Raw genomic sequence first — 16,218 nt, 5'->3', positions numbered from 1 at the left:
GCAGTTTACATAAACAGGATCAGTTCACAAAAAATGCAATTTATTTGGAGAATCAAAATTAAAGTCAACATTTAAATCAGCTTTTTAATGTTTCACATTTAGGCAATGCAATATGATTTACCTGGTTTCAAATGAAGTAATCGCTTAATGCTCACACTGTTTGTACTTCTAAATATGAGACATCCTGAGTGAGGAGTTCATTTAGGATTGATCCAGAATCAATAAGCATAGATCGGTATCAACATACGTCGGATGTTCAAAGCATTTGTAAATCTTCACTGTGTTGAGCTGCTGCTCCTTTTGCTCTGTGGTTCACTCAGCACATTAAAATTCACCGTAATTCATCTTCTTTCTCTATCTCCTTTGTGATCAGCATTAATTTAAATAACCAAAACAATAGGAAAAACAAAAAGACTTTTACTTTGTAAATTCATTACGACCCAGTTCAAACACAGGTAAACCTTCGATATGAAAGATGTGCTATGTTAAAACACTCTGAGTGAACTTTAATTCCTATCTTTAGTCGGTTTCAGCAATCTGAGCAACGATCAAACGACGAAGATAGTTTCAGTTCAGTGAAGCTGAACTCCTGCATCTTCTACCTGTTGATTCCCAGTTTTCTCTGGAAGGCATTCCCATCTCCCTTGGTGGCTTGCTGGAAGAGCAAGTTAGATACAAATTAACAAATGTGTTCATTTCGCAAAATTAGATTTGAAAGTTTCTCTTTTACCTTGTTGATGTCTTTGTGTTTTTCCCGACTGACTATCTCCTCTATGATCTCTCCCTCTCCTCTCACCAATCTGTCAGAGGGAAAGTTTCCAAGTTTCCACAGATTATGGGTCGTAAACTAAACTTTATTAAGAACTTATAGAAACAAAACACATGTATAGTACATAAATGTAAACATAAATACAATTAGTAAGTGGCATGAGCCGCGTGATACCTGGTCCGTCCTGTTTCGGGGTCCACCACCCTGCGTATCACACTCTGCCTGGCCTCGTACTCCTCTTTGGTGAGGGGCCTCTTGGTGGAGAGTCGGGCTTTCTGCTCATCTGTCATCACTGCGGAAGAAAACAACAATGAATGTACTAATTCTGAGCTGTTTGCTTTGGCAGCCCAGCGGACTGAGCCCAAGTCCATATTAGACAGATTCAGCTATACCATGTTCACCACAGTATCTCATATATGCTTCTACAGTATGAGGCCGACATCTGCGACCTCGAGATCTAATTCACTCTGATCCTCCAGGACCATTTAGACAACCAGGTGGTGTATTACAATGTGTAACGCTGCAAAGACCTAAATCATGATGCATTTACAACGACGTGTCAGTGAGCTGGCTGCTCTTATTAAAGCATCGTCATGTCCCACCAGGTCCGAGCTCCACCGCCCCCTCATCACTCTGCCACACCTCTAGGAAGGACGGAGGTTTTTCTGCTGGACCAGGAGCCAGCAGTGCCTCGGCTTTCTTCTTCTTCTTCTTCTTCTCCTCTTTTTTCTTCTTCTTCTTCTCCTTTTTCTTTTCTTTCTTCAGCTTCGCCATTTTCTTCTTCAGCTTCTTCTTCTTGGTTTTACTTTTCTTCTTCTTAGACTTTTCGTCACTGGACGAGGATGAGGATGAAGATGAAGAAGAAGAGGAGGATGAGCTCCCTCTGCGCCTCTTTCTTCTGGTCGTCACATCTGAGGGAGGAAGAGATTAACTGTTAGTTCCTAACAAAGTTAGTTCCTAACAAAGTTTGCTAAGAGCCAGTCCCAACCTTGTCTCTTTTGTGAAACTTTCTTCGACGACGTGCTTCGACTCCTGCTGCTCGATGAGGAAGACGACGACGATGATGAAGAGGACGAGGACCGGCTCCGTTTCTTCTTCTTCTCCTGTTTTTTCTCTCGGCCAGCTCTGTCAGGTGATCTGCTGCGATCCATCACCACCAGCCCCAAACTAAACTCACGACAGAAAAAGTAGACCGAATATTTTAGGACGTGGCTGTAAGAGATTGTTTTTATCGGAAGAGTGCTCGTCTTCGATTTCCTTCCGTCGGCGGCGGGAAATACATGATAAAGGTTCCTAGTTCCTTCGTCAGACTGAAGGCGCTTATCTCGAGCCGCTTTAATATTAAATAGGTTTCACTCGAATAAAAGCATTTCATATATCTAACATATCTAGGCCCATTTAAAAGACATCTTAAATATTTCTCAGATATCCAAAAGTAATACTAGTCACTATTCAGTTCTGACTATTCAAAATGTAATTGTTGATATCTGGAATTCATATTGTGGAGAGTCCAAATTCAGCTGTGGACACATATATAATTAGTTCTCCCATTCAAGTCAATAAGCTTCTTAGTTCTTATTAGTCCAAATGTCACTGTCTTTAATTACAGTTGTGACTAGTCATAAATACATTACAGACTGGATGTGGCTCCTGTCCAGCTATTTGATGTTAAAACGGATCTGCCACAGGTGCTCACTTCTCCTCAGATCTTATATTAAAGTAAATGTTACTATAAAACTACAGTATCATCATTACAATATACTAAAAATACCACAATTAATTTAACTAAAAATGTCAACTTTTTAAATTATATTATTAGATTATAATACATCACTCTGATGTTGCAGCTGGTAAATATGGTGCTAATGGTCAATACTTTGGGTTCATTTATTAATTTATAATGCTGCATCATATCTTTATTTTTTGTTAACCACTTGGAGCAACAACAGAAACAGATAGTACTATTGTAAAGGTAGGTATGAGTAGTAAAGGTGCTCATTATTGCAAAGAACCCAATCACTCTTCGACCCAGCAGGTCATCCCAGACCTATGATATGCTCTGCATCATTTGAAAGAGAGTTAAGAAATATATAATGTAAATGGTGAGGTCAGCAATTTACCATCACGTAGAATAAGTGCAACATGTAGGTGGTTTGGTCTGTCCCCAAAATGGTCCTAAATGTTTCAGACAACTGGCTTTACTGATCACTGAGTATTGCTGCCTTCATGCTACATACAAGTGGGTCAGTGAGTTGAAATATATATTTACTGAGAATCTTTTTTTTTTGTGTCTAAACAGTGTGTTTATGTCCATGATGTGATTTGAAAACATTGGATTATTGGCATAGAGTAAAATGTGACAACAGGTATTAAGGAAGTGAAAAAGTGAGAGAGAGAAAATTTAAATCTGAGACCAGCAGCTCAGAGAACTGAAACTGCATCAGAAAATGAAGACAGGTGGTTATTTAATACCAGTGCTCAGGGGCAATTATTCATAATGTTAGCGTGACAGTGAGTTATATTTGGAATTGATGTATTAATACGAATCTGATACTGTAAACAGCAAGCATACAAAATCATGGGCACTGTTCTTAAATGTAAGAGGAGACAATCTGTGTGCACAGAAAGCGTCAATGCAAGAACATATTTAACATTTATTTTAAAGGTTTTACAAAGGCAATTGTGAATCTTTAAAGCTTGTATATTGATAAACATACATTTTCCTGATAATTTTAGCCCTTATCACTCTTGGTACATAAGGCTAAACTAACTACAAAAAATAATAATAATAAAAACATAACAGGTCTCAATCAATCTTCTTTTCCTGCTCATGAGCTTTGCATTAAATATTGCAACCAGTCTCCATTCATGTTTAAATATTATGACACTGTAGCAATAAATAAACAATCTCAAGATTTTTTTTAAACTCCAAAATCTTACAGAAATGCTTTGCAAATGATAAATACTGTTACATAAAACATGCAGCTGCACGAGTGAATGTAACAGTCGGAACAGGGCTGTACTTCAGGGAAAAGGAAAGGTTAACGATGTCATCGGGATGAGAGCCTTAAAGCTATCATCTTTCCAGTCCGTCTGCAAGGGGAGCTTGTCGTGTTGCTCCAAATAAAATAAAAAAACGGGGAGGGGGGTGCTAGTACAGAATGGGGTGGAATGTGTCACTGTGGCACAGTTTTCTCCAGCCCATTAGGATGCGGCTGCCATGCGGATCCTCTCTGGAGGATACAGCAGAACGTTCTTAGCTGCTTTGATAGTGTTCTTCATGAGCATCGCAACAGTCATGGGTCCAACACCACCAGGTACTGGGGTGATGAAGCCCGCTTTCTGTCTCACACCTATAAATGGACAGAAAAAAAGAAAGAAAAGAAAGTGTGACCTTACAGACACCTGAGACACACAAGTACGTCCTTGCAGAAATAGGCCTTACCTTCAAAATCCACATCTCCAACCAGTCTGTTCTTTCCTGTGACTGGGTCCTGGACTCTGTTTATTCCAACATCAATCACCGCTGCACCCTCTTTGATCATGTCTGCGGTAATGAGGTTTGGAATCCCTGATAGTTCAATAACACAACACAGTCAGATAGAGGAAATAATGTATTCTAGTCAAGAAACATGAGCTTGTCAGATACAGGTAGACAAACGTTAAGACAAACCTGCAGCAGCCACGATGATATCAGCGATTTTAGTGTGTTGGCGAAGCTGCTCCTTTGGAGTATAACGGTGAGAAATGGTGACAGTGGCATCACCTGCAACAGAACTGAGGTTTAGTTTGTGTATTGAACTCTGTCTCTTCAAACATATTGCATACTCACACACACACAATAACCTACCTCCAGGCCTCTCGTGACGGCCGTCTGTGTGCAGTAACATGGCAATGGGCATGCCCACATTCTTGGAGCGTCCTGCAACCACGACATTCTTCCCAAAAGTCGGAATCCCTAAAAGAAAAGTATTTGGTAAGTAAAATGAGATTTCCTTTTCAGCAGCATTTCATCCGTAAGGGGAAACAAAGGGTCACTCTTGTTTACCTGTGCGTTTAATGATTTCCCAGACTCCCCAGGGAGTGGCAGGAAGCATGGTGGACTGATCCAGGCACATGCGACCCACATTAACCACATGGAAGCCGTCCACGTCCTTGGTAGGAGAAACTGCGTTACAGATTGTACGCTCGTCAATGTGTTCTGTCAGAAAACACAGACAGGTTACAGTCAGGACAACTAGCTCTCACACACAGATGACTTCAACTTTTTTAAGCATTTACAGGCGTTATGCCCTTCACGATTTTAAAAAAAAAGGCACAAAGATTGGCAACTTTCTGTTCCAGCACATGTGCTGCTAACACCTGCTGGCCAATACTTGCACTTGTAATATCAGTGATTTTCATTTCGTCAACATCTACAAATCTTTGATTCTCTTGACTCTTTGTCCGTCTTTCTGTTTCATGTTTCCAGGGTCTGTGTACCTGGCAGAGGCAGCTGGACCAGCAGGCCATCCACACGGTGGTCTGTGCTGAGTTTGTAGATCAGGTCCAATAACTCCTCCTCACTGATGTCTGAATGCTTGAGAATCGTCTCACTGGAGATTCCTGTGGGAGGGTGAAAGTGTGAAAACAACTTTAAGACACAAACAAGCCTTTTGTGATTTTACTGGAGAATAAAATGTGTGTTTACATGTATGATGACCATGCACGTGTTTCCTTACCGACATCAGCTGCAGCACGTGTCTTATTTAGGACGTAGGAGTGACTTGCTGGGTTGTCTCCGACCAGAACTACACTCAGGTGGGGTCTCCTGTTTCCAGCTAAAACCCATTTCTCCACGTCGACCCGGGCCTCGTCCCGAATCTGCCGTGCTAGTTTCTTTCCTGAGATGACCACTGCCTCCTGCCTGGGAGATGGTATGGAAAACACTGCGGTGAATTAACCATCCTCTGTCTATAACTTGAACTAGTGATTTTTCGTTTATGTTATTATGAAATTGTTTGTTTAGTCGACAAAAAGTCAAGAAGGATAAAAAAAACATGTCTCAAATGTCAAAGTTTTATTTAAATATGTTTTAATGAATACGATCACTACTCATAAATAAGGAAATTAGTTACACAAAACAAAGAACTAAGCTCTTTTTGGCTTTTTTGGACTAACCTTTACAGTCCTAATCTGCACCCTCTTATCTACAGAACCTCAGGACTGCTGTTGAACCACCAGATACATGTAATCAAGCTAAACCATCCACTCTTTGCAAGCGCCAATTCTAGTCTCTAAAATTAGACACAGCACATCTCCATCTGACTGAGCCATCACTTCTATTAGCACTAGTACTGTAGTGTTACAGTATTTTATGTACTGTAATAGTATTTTAGATACTGTAACACTACATAGTTGGTGTAAATTGTCAGAACTGCTTTTCATGGGCATCTGATCACCAACTAGAGTCTGAAGCTCCTGATAGTTGTAACCTATGTGCAGTATTTTGCACTGAAGGAGTATGTACCTGACCTGTCGTGCTGTTTTGTCCGAACTAAAGCACCAAGATGGCCATCTGTTATATAACAACAAACACAGATAAGCAGGAGCTAATAACTGGAGAGTAATGAGCCATCAGCAGTGATGTAACCATCACAGTTATTCTGCCAAAACTAATTAAACCTGGCAGGAAAAAGTATCACATATTAGGGCAAAATGGGGTGAGACCATGGGGCCAGTGTACCAGGATCCAGAGAAAATGTGTCGGGATTACAGGGCAGTAGAGTGTTCTTTATGTTATTGCTCTGTTAACAGCTGTAATGTGCAATGTGCTTCTCGTGGCTCTTAATGAGACCAGTAGTGGTAGTTTGGTCCACTCTTCTTCAGCAAACTGCTCCAGTTCTCTCAGGTTTGATGGGTGCCTCCTCCCAGCTGTGAGTTTCAGCTCTTCCCTTAGATTTTCAACTGGATTAAGATCAGAAGTCATGGCAGGCCAACACTCCAGTGTTTTCTTCTCTTTCGTTCATGGTGCTTTTAGACGTATGTTTTGGATCATTATCCTGTTTGAGGAGCTGTGACCTGCTACTGAGGCAGAGCTGTCTGACACTGGACAGTGTGTTTCTCTGCAGACTGTCCTGATAATCTTCTGAATTCATGGTGTCCTGCACAGATTCAAGGCGCCCTGTGCCAGACACAGCAAAGCAGCCCCATAATGAAACTCAGCCTTCTCCATCTTTCACAGTGGGGATGGTTTTCTTTTCCAAATTTCAATCTATTTGTTGTCTCTTTGGTCTTCCCTGGTCTTCCTCCATGGAGTCCATTTTCATTCAGAAAGCAACTTATGCTGTGACCGGACACTGTTATATTTTGATTATGTAGGTCATCTTGCACGTTCAGAGGTTTTCATCGGTTCTATTTACACCAGTTGAGCTGTCCTTCAGTCTGGGGTCAGTTTTCCTCTTGCAACCACATCCAGTGAGGTTGTTCATGACCCAGTGAACCCTAAACTTGTTCATTATATTAGCAGCTGTGATCACAGGAATATCAAGTTACACAGAGATGGCCCTGGTGTAATTTACCTCGACTATGGTTTAGTTATGTTTTCCTGATCTCCTGAGATAGAGGTAAAAACAATGACTTTTCTCCCAGCACAATTACTGACTGTGAAGGTGCTTATGACACTAGTTGAAGGCTTCAGTCTCCTTACTGGTTATCACTTATTAGCAAATAGCCTGTTTTCTTCAGGTCATTTTAAAAAGATCTTAACCGAAGAAGCTTTTTGTGTGTGCATGACAAAAACAAGTTTCAGGTGAAACAGATCATTGTTGGAATAAAGTGTCAACTTTATGCATAATATGAAATGGTTTAAATGATCTGGCCCCTGACAGATCATGTGCAGGGGCCAGGTCTGGGTTTGGGTCAGTTCAATATTAGTTCATTAGATGTAACGCAAAGGACGTTTCCAATAAATACCTGCTGCACGATTGACATCTGTGTGCTGTTATATCTCACCGAGATTGTTCTTTTTCTATTTAAAATCATCCCATGTCACCCAGCAAACAGTGGCTGCGGCGCCAGTCGTTGTGCGCAGACTAGCACCTTGGTCTCCTTACTCTCCAAGGCGCAGGGTGCAAGGACTCCAATCGATTTCATCAGCCACCGACCGCTGCAATGTTACCGGCATGACGCTAGGGGCGCACCGCAATGTGTCCGTTTCAGTACAATAAAATCAAACAAACCCCCCCTTTAAAACGCACGACCTTATGCGTGTATAGTCTATCCGAGAGAAAATGATTAAATTGTGAAATATTTCAAATAGACATCATCTAATCTTCTCATTTTTTGGGCTGAAAGCGCCGACCATCTAGGAGAAGTGGTGTTACATGATCCCCAGATGAAATCAGATTTCAGAGCTGGTTTTCGGACTCACCTCGAGGCGGACGTGTGCAGTTTACAGACTTGGTGCTGGGAGTGTTGGCACAGTTTCCTGAGAGTCCTGACAGATGCCATTGTGACCGGCTGAGAGGAGACGAGACACCACGGTCCGTTACGAAACACAGCAGCACCCGGGCAGACAGAGCGATGTCTGTGAAGGAGGAAGAGGAGCAGAGAGAAATAAAAACCCTCCCCGTCTCACACATGGTCCGTGCGTCATTGTTATCTGCTGCCACGCCTCTGCTGCACAGATAAAACAGTGTGGAAGTGACTTTCCACGGAAACGAACTGTCCCCACGATAAAGTTACACACATATTTATAACATCTGAATATTACAGGTAATTATAGGTTTTCACAGTAACATTTACATGGTGTAGTGGGGCCAAATGAAAATGAGCTCACAGTGAAAGTGGGGCTTTATGGGGCCACTGGAGGTCTGAGGCCTGAAATAGAATTGCCCACTTTGGCAATCCAATGAATCCCTACAAGCCCACAGACCTACAGGACTGTCCAAGTGTTTGAGGCACTTCAGGTGTTTTTTTATCTGTTGTGCAAGACCAGGAAAGGGATCTATTAGGTCCAAAACTGGTTCTGCAGCATGACAACAACCCAGAGTCAGAGTTTAATAACTACCTTCAGACATGAGAAGATCAAATAGTCCTACAAAAAGGGAGCCATGAAACCACCTAAATCCACTGAAGAACTGTGGTGGTTTCTCCAGGATGCTTCAAACACCCACCCACTTGTGAAGTACCTTGAAAAATTTGCAGTGTACCAAAAATAATTACTTTTAAACAGCACTGCACATTTGGGCTCAAATGGGCTTACACGGAAAAACTTTAGTTTTCACAAATTTTCGCAAAAATTAAAAGTTTTTGGTTTTTTTTCAGCAAAAAAGAAAAGAAAAGAAATAGCGGGTAATAAATTAGAAAAGGTTTCCTGGCAGGGTTTTGTTTGGTTAACGGGCCTGGAGTACCTGAGTATGGCCGGCGGGGGCGCCAGTCTGCCTGCTGAGCTTCCACAGAGCGTCGATAGAGGAAGAGCTCATTTGGGTGCAGTTCGGGTTAGCCTGAGTGGTGCTGTTAGCAAGCAGCACTGGAAGTGGTTCGGACGGTGTAATAGCACAACACATTTCTGCTGAGTAAACCAGGGTTACAGGTTCAAATCGAGGCTCCCCGACGACTCTTTCGACAAGATGAGCTTTCTGTTGTAAGTAAAGTTAGCGGCGTCTTGCTGAGTTGCGGTTAACGCTAATGTTAGCTGCGCTGCTGCCAAGTTTCACCAGGGGAAGTGACTGAAAATAAGGCACCGTTACAGAAAACAAGTCTCTAAGCGCCTTGTAACCCCAGTAAGTTTAGGTTAAAAGCAAACAGGCCTTCGTTAGTGTTACTATCCGTTCTCGTAACATTATTTTATTTCTAGTTTGCCAGCACTCACCAACTCTTTAACTTTTTGAAACTGCAAATGTGGCCAACCTGGTGTTTAGTTAGCCAGATTAGCTTATATCACCTGCTCCTAATTTATTCATAGGAGGTTAGATTTGTTAACATTAGTCAGCAGCCACGGCTGTGCTATTTTGGGGACTTAACTAGCTAAATGTCGAGCAAACTTCCGTTGTTTACTTTGACAGAGATACTGTCACATTTCCTCTGTAGCTGCACGGCGCAGAAAACAGGCCAACACAAGTGTTAAGGCTTTACTTCTGTCATGAAGTTTGTTTGAGCAACAAGTTAATAGATGTTTATAATGAAGCCGTTCTGCAGGTGGTGTGTGCACAGACCAGACAGGGAGGATCATCACATGCCAAGGCCAGCTCCTTCTTAAAGACCTTGTTTTGTGTGCAGATCATTTCTTAGCTCTGTGTTTATCTCTTCACAGTGGCAGTCGCTCATCTAAGACTTTCAAGCCCAAGAAGAACATCCCAGAGGGGTCCCATCAGTACGAGCTGCTGAAACATGCTGAGGCGACACTGGGCAGTGGAAACCTGAGGCAGGCTGTCATGCTGCCAGAGGGAGAGGATCTCAATGAGTGGATCGCTGTTAACAGTGAGTGGATGAATACAAGAAACTGTTTATAGAGTATATAACTCATTAAACAAATGAAACATTTCAATTTGAAAACAAAAATGATAATTGTACAGAGGTTGAACATTTGCATCACCAAATGATAAAGGAAATAAGATGAAACCATTGCATCTTAGAATATAAAGAAATAAGGGATATGTTAAAATGCAACATATATACCATGTAAACACCTTACATATGCATTGAGCATTGTTTCTTTCAGCGGTGGATTTCTTCAACCAGATCAACATGCTGTATGGCACCATCACTGAGTTCTGTACTGAGACCAGCTGCTCTGTGATGTCTGCTGGACCAAGGTAACAGACCAAACCTTTTTGAGTACAGTCTTTATAATTGACCTTTTCATAGAAGGCGTTGTGACATGCCACAAATGAGTAAAATGTGTAAGTAAAAAAAAAAAATTATATATATATATGTGTGGAACAAAAAATTAATGTATGTCAAATATCTGTGTGAACCACAAAGATCGTATTAATCTCTTTTACTATGCATCACTGATGCAATTATGTTTTTACAACTATAATATAATTCTTCTGTAATTGAGGGTACAACAAATGGTGATCAATCTGCTGCTTAGTTTCTATGCTGAAAATACATTATGCAGACACAGAAAACTTTTAAACGTGTGTAGTGACTTCAGAAATTATTAGTTTTTACTACACTAACCAACCTAACCCACATGTCTTTGGACTGTGGGAGAAATCCAGAGAAAACCCATGCAGACACAGGGAGAATATGCAAACTCCACACACAAATGTTCAAGCCCAGAACCTTGTTGCTCAGAGGCAATAGGGAAAGGGAGAAGACCTTTTAAGTATTTATTTATAACATTAGCGCATATAGTCTATGTAACAATGCAACATAAACATACCCTACAGCAAGTTGTGAAACCCTCAAAATTGTGGTAGGTGTCATCTATTCAGTTTTACTGAAATAAGGGAAATATTTGGGCTGACGGGCATTTGTTTAAATTTAGGACAGAAGGAACTTTACGTGAATCGGCAGACAAAGATGTGTCACAACGGCGAAGTACTTTAAGAAATTTAAACATGAATAGCAATCAGACTCAATAACAGGTTTGTGCCTCTACAGAACAGTAATAACTCTACTACTGTATAACAGCCAAAGAGTGATATGATTTTGATGAGTATCTTGCTCTGTGGTTTATGTCTTAGTGAAACCAAATTTATGTTTTTATCCATTTATAAATTAAAAGTGAATGTGGTTTAAGTGAGATTTGTATGAAAGAACTTGTTTAGATTGTGAATAGTTGAGTTAGTAAAAGTAAATGTAATTGAAAAACACCATCTTAATGTCACTTGAGGAAAAACAGGAATTAAACGTAGTATCTAGTCTCTGTAGAAGCTCTTTAGTTCGAATCTAGATCTGGAACTTCCTCAATCCCTTCTCCTGCCAAGACTCTGTGTTCAGTCTGTAATCAAGAGGAAGAGACCGCAGTTCACTTCCTGTTGACATAGCTGCATTAAGAACACAACTCTAGATACTTTTGCATTTCTCACTCCTGTTCTTTTTTAGCTCTTCTTGGACCAAGTGGTGTTTTCATGTGCATACACAAAGACAGAATGAGTCCATGTTCACCTAAATTATTAAATTTTGTTCTTTCTCTGTAGGTATGAGTATCACTGGGCTGATGGCACCAACATTAAGAAGCCTATCAAATGCTCTGCACCCAAGTACATTGATTACCTGATGACTTGGGTGCAGGATCAGCTCGATGATGAGACGCTTTTCCCCTCCAAGATCGGTGAGAGTTTTTTTTGTTTGCACCAGTTTAGCAAGCAATTTGACTGCAGTTTTACCTTTTAAAGATTTTATTATCTCCATGAAGTACAGCACAGCTGTTTTTCCATTGTGACATTTATACTTTGAACATTTTAACATTGTTTTCTCTTTGGTAATTACCATATTTTCTGGACTATATGTTGCACTGTTTTTTCTCACGCCGCATTCAGACAACCTGAGTGAGGTGGGCGAACACGCTGGTTCACCTTTTCCCCTATGTTGACACAGTTGTTTAATGTTACTGGACATGGATAAAGGAATTTCATAATGCACTTTCGCATTTTGTTATGCCTAGCCTATGTTGTTCATAGGCTAATTTTGATTATAATTAGTGAAATGCGACTTATACACCAAAGCGACTTACATGTACTATATATATATATATATATATAGTCCAAAAAATATGGTATATAAAAAGGACTCGTATCCCTTTTTATACAAATAAACCTATCTTTAAAAGAATAAAGTAGAGCAGTGACTGTAAGCACACAGAAAAGACTAAGCAGTGTAACTCACTGTCCCAAGTTAGTCATCTGATTTCAGTTCAACTGATCATATCTCACGCTGAAGGCTGGACTGAGAGCAACTAACAGCTATACAGACAGGAACTGAAAAGTATTTGACACAGAATTTCATTTTAACTTGGTTTTTATCTATGTGACATTATGATTTGCAATGTTTCACAGATGGAAAGATATTTCTGTTGAGCTATATATAATGACAATGGAGTTTTAATTAGGCACATAAGGTACATTTACATTTTAGTAAACTTTAGTCTAATTCTGATGTAGACTTAAAGACTTAATGGCAATTGAATAAATGCATGAGCTTCTATTCACATCAGCTTCTTCCATCGCCTTTTGACCCACAGGAGTTCCTTTTCCCAAGAACTTCATGTCTGTGGCTAAAACCATCCTGAAGCGTCTGTTCAGGGTTTACGCTCACATCTACCACCAACATTTTGACTCTGTGATGCAGCTGCAGGAGGAGGCCCACCTCAACACCTCCTTCAAGCACTTCATTTTCTTTGTTCAGGTAGGATTATCCCATTACAACATGTGGTTTAATCATTGTTACTTATCTAAAACCCTATTAAGTCATGTACCTTAATCCATTTCACGGTGTTGTTTGAAAAAGCACTCCCAAGTATGTTTCTTTAGAATTTGTTCTGTTAAATTGCCTACTGAGGAGTTACTAACATTTTTGACTTTTTTTATATGGCTACAGTTTGAAGTAAAGAAAACCTCTTGTAAATCTGTAGTGCCTAGTCTCATCTATGCAAGATGCCAATTATTATGCAAGCATTGTGGCTATATCTGCAACAGCCCTGTCATGTTTGGACAGAGTCAACATGGATCATTTTCTTAACAGCGACCTATGTATGAAAGCCAACAGATAAACCTAGTAATTTTCCAGATTATGTGTCTGACATTTACTAAAGAGAATTTCACATGGCAGGAGGATTTCAGCATGTGTGATGTGATAAATGATTTTATTCCAGGTGCCTAGTTACATTATTGTATGTTAACTATGTGGTGAAGATTTCCTTCTTTATGAAAAAGGTCTCTATTATAAGACATGAATTACCTTTTTTTTCTATAGGAATTCAACCTTATCGACAGACGGGAGCTTGCTCCGCTTCAGGACTTGATTGAGAAACTTGGCTCCAAGGACAGATAGACGATCACATATTACCATCTACAACAGTTTTTGTTTTTCCTCTGTCCCTCTTTGTGACCTCTGCTACCTCTGACTTCTAGTCTCAACTCTTCAAATCTGTGCCTTCTTCTTTTCATTTTCTGAAAGTTTGTACTGTACTTTTCATTTTCTGAAAGTTTGTACTGTACCTTTCCTTTTATTTTTTCTGTTGACTTTGAGCCGTTTTTGCCACTCTAGATGATAGCTGTTTTTTCACAGGACTGTGGTTAAAGCCTCTGTCAGAGGAACCTACTGAATTTTATATTGGACCAAGGATATTTGGAAGTTAAAATGAACACAAGCCCAGAACCTTGCCCCTTCAGAGGCTGGTGTATAGTGTTTTGTCTAAAATATTTTTACTTGATAGGCAGGTTTTTAACTATTAGGTATTGTAATTACATTGACCAAATCCCAATCCTAGAGTTTTTTGTTTTTTTTTAAACTATCTTTAGTTTACAATGGAAAGTAACAGGCAACAGTCAAGAAAAGCAGAGACATTAAACAGGTCTTTTTTTTGCCTGTAAACATATAAGTGCAACATATTTTCAATATAATAACAGCACAAAAATGCTCCAGCATATAGTATATAGGTCTCTGTCACAAGCTGGTCTGTACGTGAAATTCTACTTTGATTAACATGTTTCCTGTTGTCAAGCTCTTTGACACAATTACATGTGAATAGAACCAGCAAAAGACAACTGCCCTTGTTCTTGCCTGCAAAAAAAAAAAACACCACCATCAGTTGCATTATAGCTGTTTCTGTCTGATCATGAAATATTGTTTTGCACATTTTTTTTTGTGTGGCTGTTTTCATAATTAAATAGTAAAATGCGATAGTTAAAGTGATGCTTTTAATCTGCTTTATAGTTTTTATTAAATAGCCAATTAAAGCTTTTATAATTGCCCTATGAAACAGTAGTGTAGTAGAAGCCAAACCTATCACCAGCAGAAATAGTCTAATGTCATTTTAGTTCATTTCTGTAATCCAAATTAATTGCAGAATTCTTTGTGGTTGTTCTTTTGAAGCTGATATATATATATATTTTTTTTTTCATTAAATACAAAATTTTTCCCTGAGATTGGTAACAGATTATAACCATTGCACCAGTGCATGATGAGGATGAGTGACATGAAATATATGTAGTTCTTCAGCAAAAGTCATTGTTAGTCCTGGTGCATGTGTAATTTTCATGGTCATTTCCTGTGCTTTACTCTGGCTACAACAGCAGGGCTGTTTGTACTGTCATTCTTTAAAAAACTGATGTATTACTAAGGAATTTGTAATTTGGCAAACTTTGTGCAAGGGAACTTGGTCCATGAGCTGTTTCGTATTGGTCCTAAATTCATATCAGACAATCATGTGACCAATTAAGAGCAGGTAGATAAATGCATCACCAGGAACAGGTCAGTATGATTAGGTACAGTGTGAAATATAAGACTATTTGTCTAAACAAAGCTATTGAATAATGTGAAATCTTTAATTGGGTTCAGTTGCAAATTGTCCACATACATCCTCTCAACTTGTTTGGTTAAAAGAAAATCAAACCAGCATCTTTTACAATAATCCTCTTTGTGCATATTCATTTATTTTTGCTTTTTTTTTTTTTTTTTTTTTAAATATGTAACTTAAATTTTCTTGGTCTTGTCACATTTTAAAAATATATTGCTTTATCTCAGTTTTGCTTTGAAACATTTGGCATGAAGTTACATTTCATATTACATTGTACCATAAATCATTGACTTGACCTTTTTAAATCAGGATCAAAGGCTTTGCAATTATATTTGATATATGTTTTTTTATATTTACAATAATGGTCCAATTGGGGCTTATGATAAATGGGAAGATGCTGTAAATAAGATCAGTGTTTTTCTGTGGACAAAACTGTGCCTTACAAAAAATGCAAATGTCTGATATCGCAGTATTTGTAGATCAGAAGCTCAATAAACACTGAAATGACATTGCTGTGTTGATATTCGTTTTGTGTATACCTAGTGTATGGAACAACACTTATGTGGTCTCAGTCCTTCAGTGGTGATAATATCAATAATGTGAGTAAAAAAATATTTTAATGTATATGCTCAGTGGGCAGTATATTAGGTACACCAAGTTAAAAATGTATCATACTGAAAGGAAATGGGTGCAAATTAATGCAAAACTTTTAAAAACTCTTTAAAAAAATGTCTTTACACTGACCATGTGCATAGTCCTTATACTGTATATTAACACATTTATCACAACTGCAGAAGAAAAAGTGCTGGTATATCACATATAATTAACTAAAATCCGGAGTATCACCCGAGACGTTTTGACAAACGCACGGTGTTTAGTCAACCAATCACAAAGCAGCTTGCAGAGGTATTTTCCCCTGAGTTAGGGCTTAGGCGTTTTACATTTACCTGTCAACTTCTATAATACATACTCAGTTTATAAGTCCAGATCACTATTC

The 16,218-nt window shown here is 39.3% G+C and overlaps 3 protein-coding genes across 3 annotated transcripts; 1 reads left to right on the top strand and 2 right to left on the bottom strand.

Annotated features, from left to right (window-relative positions):
* Positions 1-70: 70 nt before the first annotated feature.
* arl6ip4 (ADP-ribosylation factor-like 6 interacting protein 4) lies at positions 71-2,048 on the bottom strand. Its single transcript, XM_026322242.2, has 5 exons — positions 1,758-2,048; positions 1,372-1,680; positions 944-1,061; positions 731-800; positions 71-655 (listed from the first exon to the last, which is right to left on the bottom strand). Exons 1-5 carry the CDS (start codon positions 1,918-1,920, stop codon positions 599-601), a joined length of 717 nt encoding a protein of 238 aa, XP_026178027.1. The 5' UTR covers positions 1,921-2,048; the 3' UTR covers positions 71-598.
* Positions 2,049-3,403: 1,355 nt separating this feature from the next.
* mthfd2 (methylenetetrahydrofolate dehydrogenase (NADP+ dependent) 2, methenyltetrahydrofolate cyclohydrolase) lies at positions 3,404-8,543 on the bottom strand. Its single transcript, XM_026322354.1, has 8 exons — positions 8,181-8,543; positions 5,491-5,675; positions 5,252-5,374; positions 4,818-4,970; positions 4,620-4,727; positions 4,443-4,535; positions 4,215-4,340; positions 3,404-4,122 (listed from the first exon to the last, which is right to left on the bottom strand). Exons 1-8 carry the CDS (start codon positions 8,258-8,260, stop codon positions 3,974-3,976), a joined length of 1,017 nt encoding a protein of 338 aa, XP_026178139.1. The 5' UTR covers positions 8,261-8,543; the 3' UTR covers positions 3,404-3,973.
* Positions 8,544-9,216: 673 nt separating this feature from the next.
* mob1a (MOB kinase activator 1A) lies at positions 9,217-15,730 on the top strand. The gene is made up of 6 exons (XM_026321850.2): positions 9,217-9,395; positions 10,065-10,231; positions 10,473-10,566; positions 11,902-12,035; positions 12,945-13,108; positions 13,676-15,730. Exons 1-6 carry the CDS (start codon positions 9,382-9,384, stop codon positions 13,751-13,753), a joined length of 651 nt encoding a protein of 216 aa, XP_026177635.1. The 5' UTR covers positions 9,217-9,381; the 3' UTR covers positions 13,754-15,730.
* The last annotated feature ends 488 nt before the right edge of the window (positions 15,731-16,218 follow it).

Source organism: Mastacembelus armatus, chromosome 9 (genome assembly GCF_900324485.2).
Source record: "Mastacembelus armatus chromosome 9, fMasArm1.2, whole genome shotgun sequence".
Lineage (NCBI taxonomy): Eukaryota > Metazoa > Chordata > Actinopteri > Synbranchiformes > Mastacembelidae > Mastacembelus > Mastacembelus armatus.
The sequence above is the reverse complement of the archived record's forward strand: the minus strand, read 5'-3'. Positions and strand labels throughout refer to the sequence as shown.

Coding starts and splice junctions, on each gene's coding strand:
- arl6ip4 (XM_026322242.2), bottom strand. CDS start 1,920: ATGGATCGCAGCAGATCACCTGACAGAGCTGGCCGAGAGAAAAAACAG. Junction 1,681..1,757: donor AGTTTCACAAAAGAGACAAG/GTTGGGACTGGC, acceptor TTCCTCCCTCAG/ATGTGACGACCAGAAGAAAG. Junction 801..943: donor CCCGAAACAGGACGGACCAG/GTATCACGCGGC, acceptor TCCCTCTGACAG/ATTGGTGAGAGGAGAGGGAG.
- mthfd2 (XM_026322354.1), bottom strand. CDS start 8,260: ATGGCATCTGTCAGGACTCTCAGGAAACTGTGCCAACACTCCCAGCAC. Junction 4,971..5,251: donor GGTCCAGCTGCCTCTGCCAG/GTACACAGACCC, acceptor GTTTTCTGACAG/AACACATTGACGAGCGTACA. Junction 4,341..4,442: donor TATCATCGTGGCTGCTGCAG/GTTTGTCTTAAC, acceptor TTGAACTATCAG/GGATTCCAAACCTCATTACC.
- mob1a (XM_026321850.2), top strand. Junction 10,232..10,472: donor TGAGTGGATCGCTGTTAACA/GTGAGTGGATGA, acceptor TGTTTCTTTCAG/CGGTGGATTTCTTCAACCAG. Junction 13,109..13,675: donor ACTTCATTTTCTTTGTTCAG/GTAGGATTATCC, acceptor TTTTTTCTATAG/GAATTCAACCTTATCGACAG.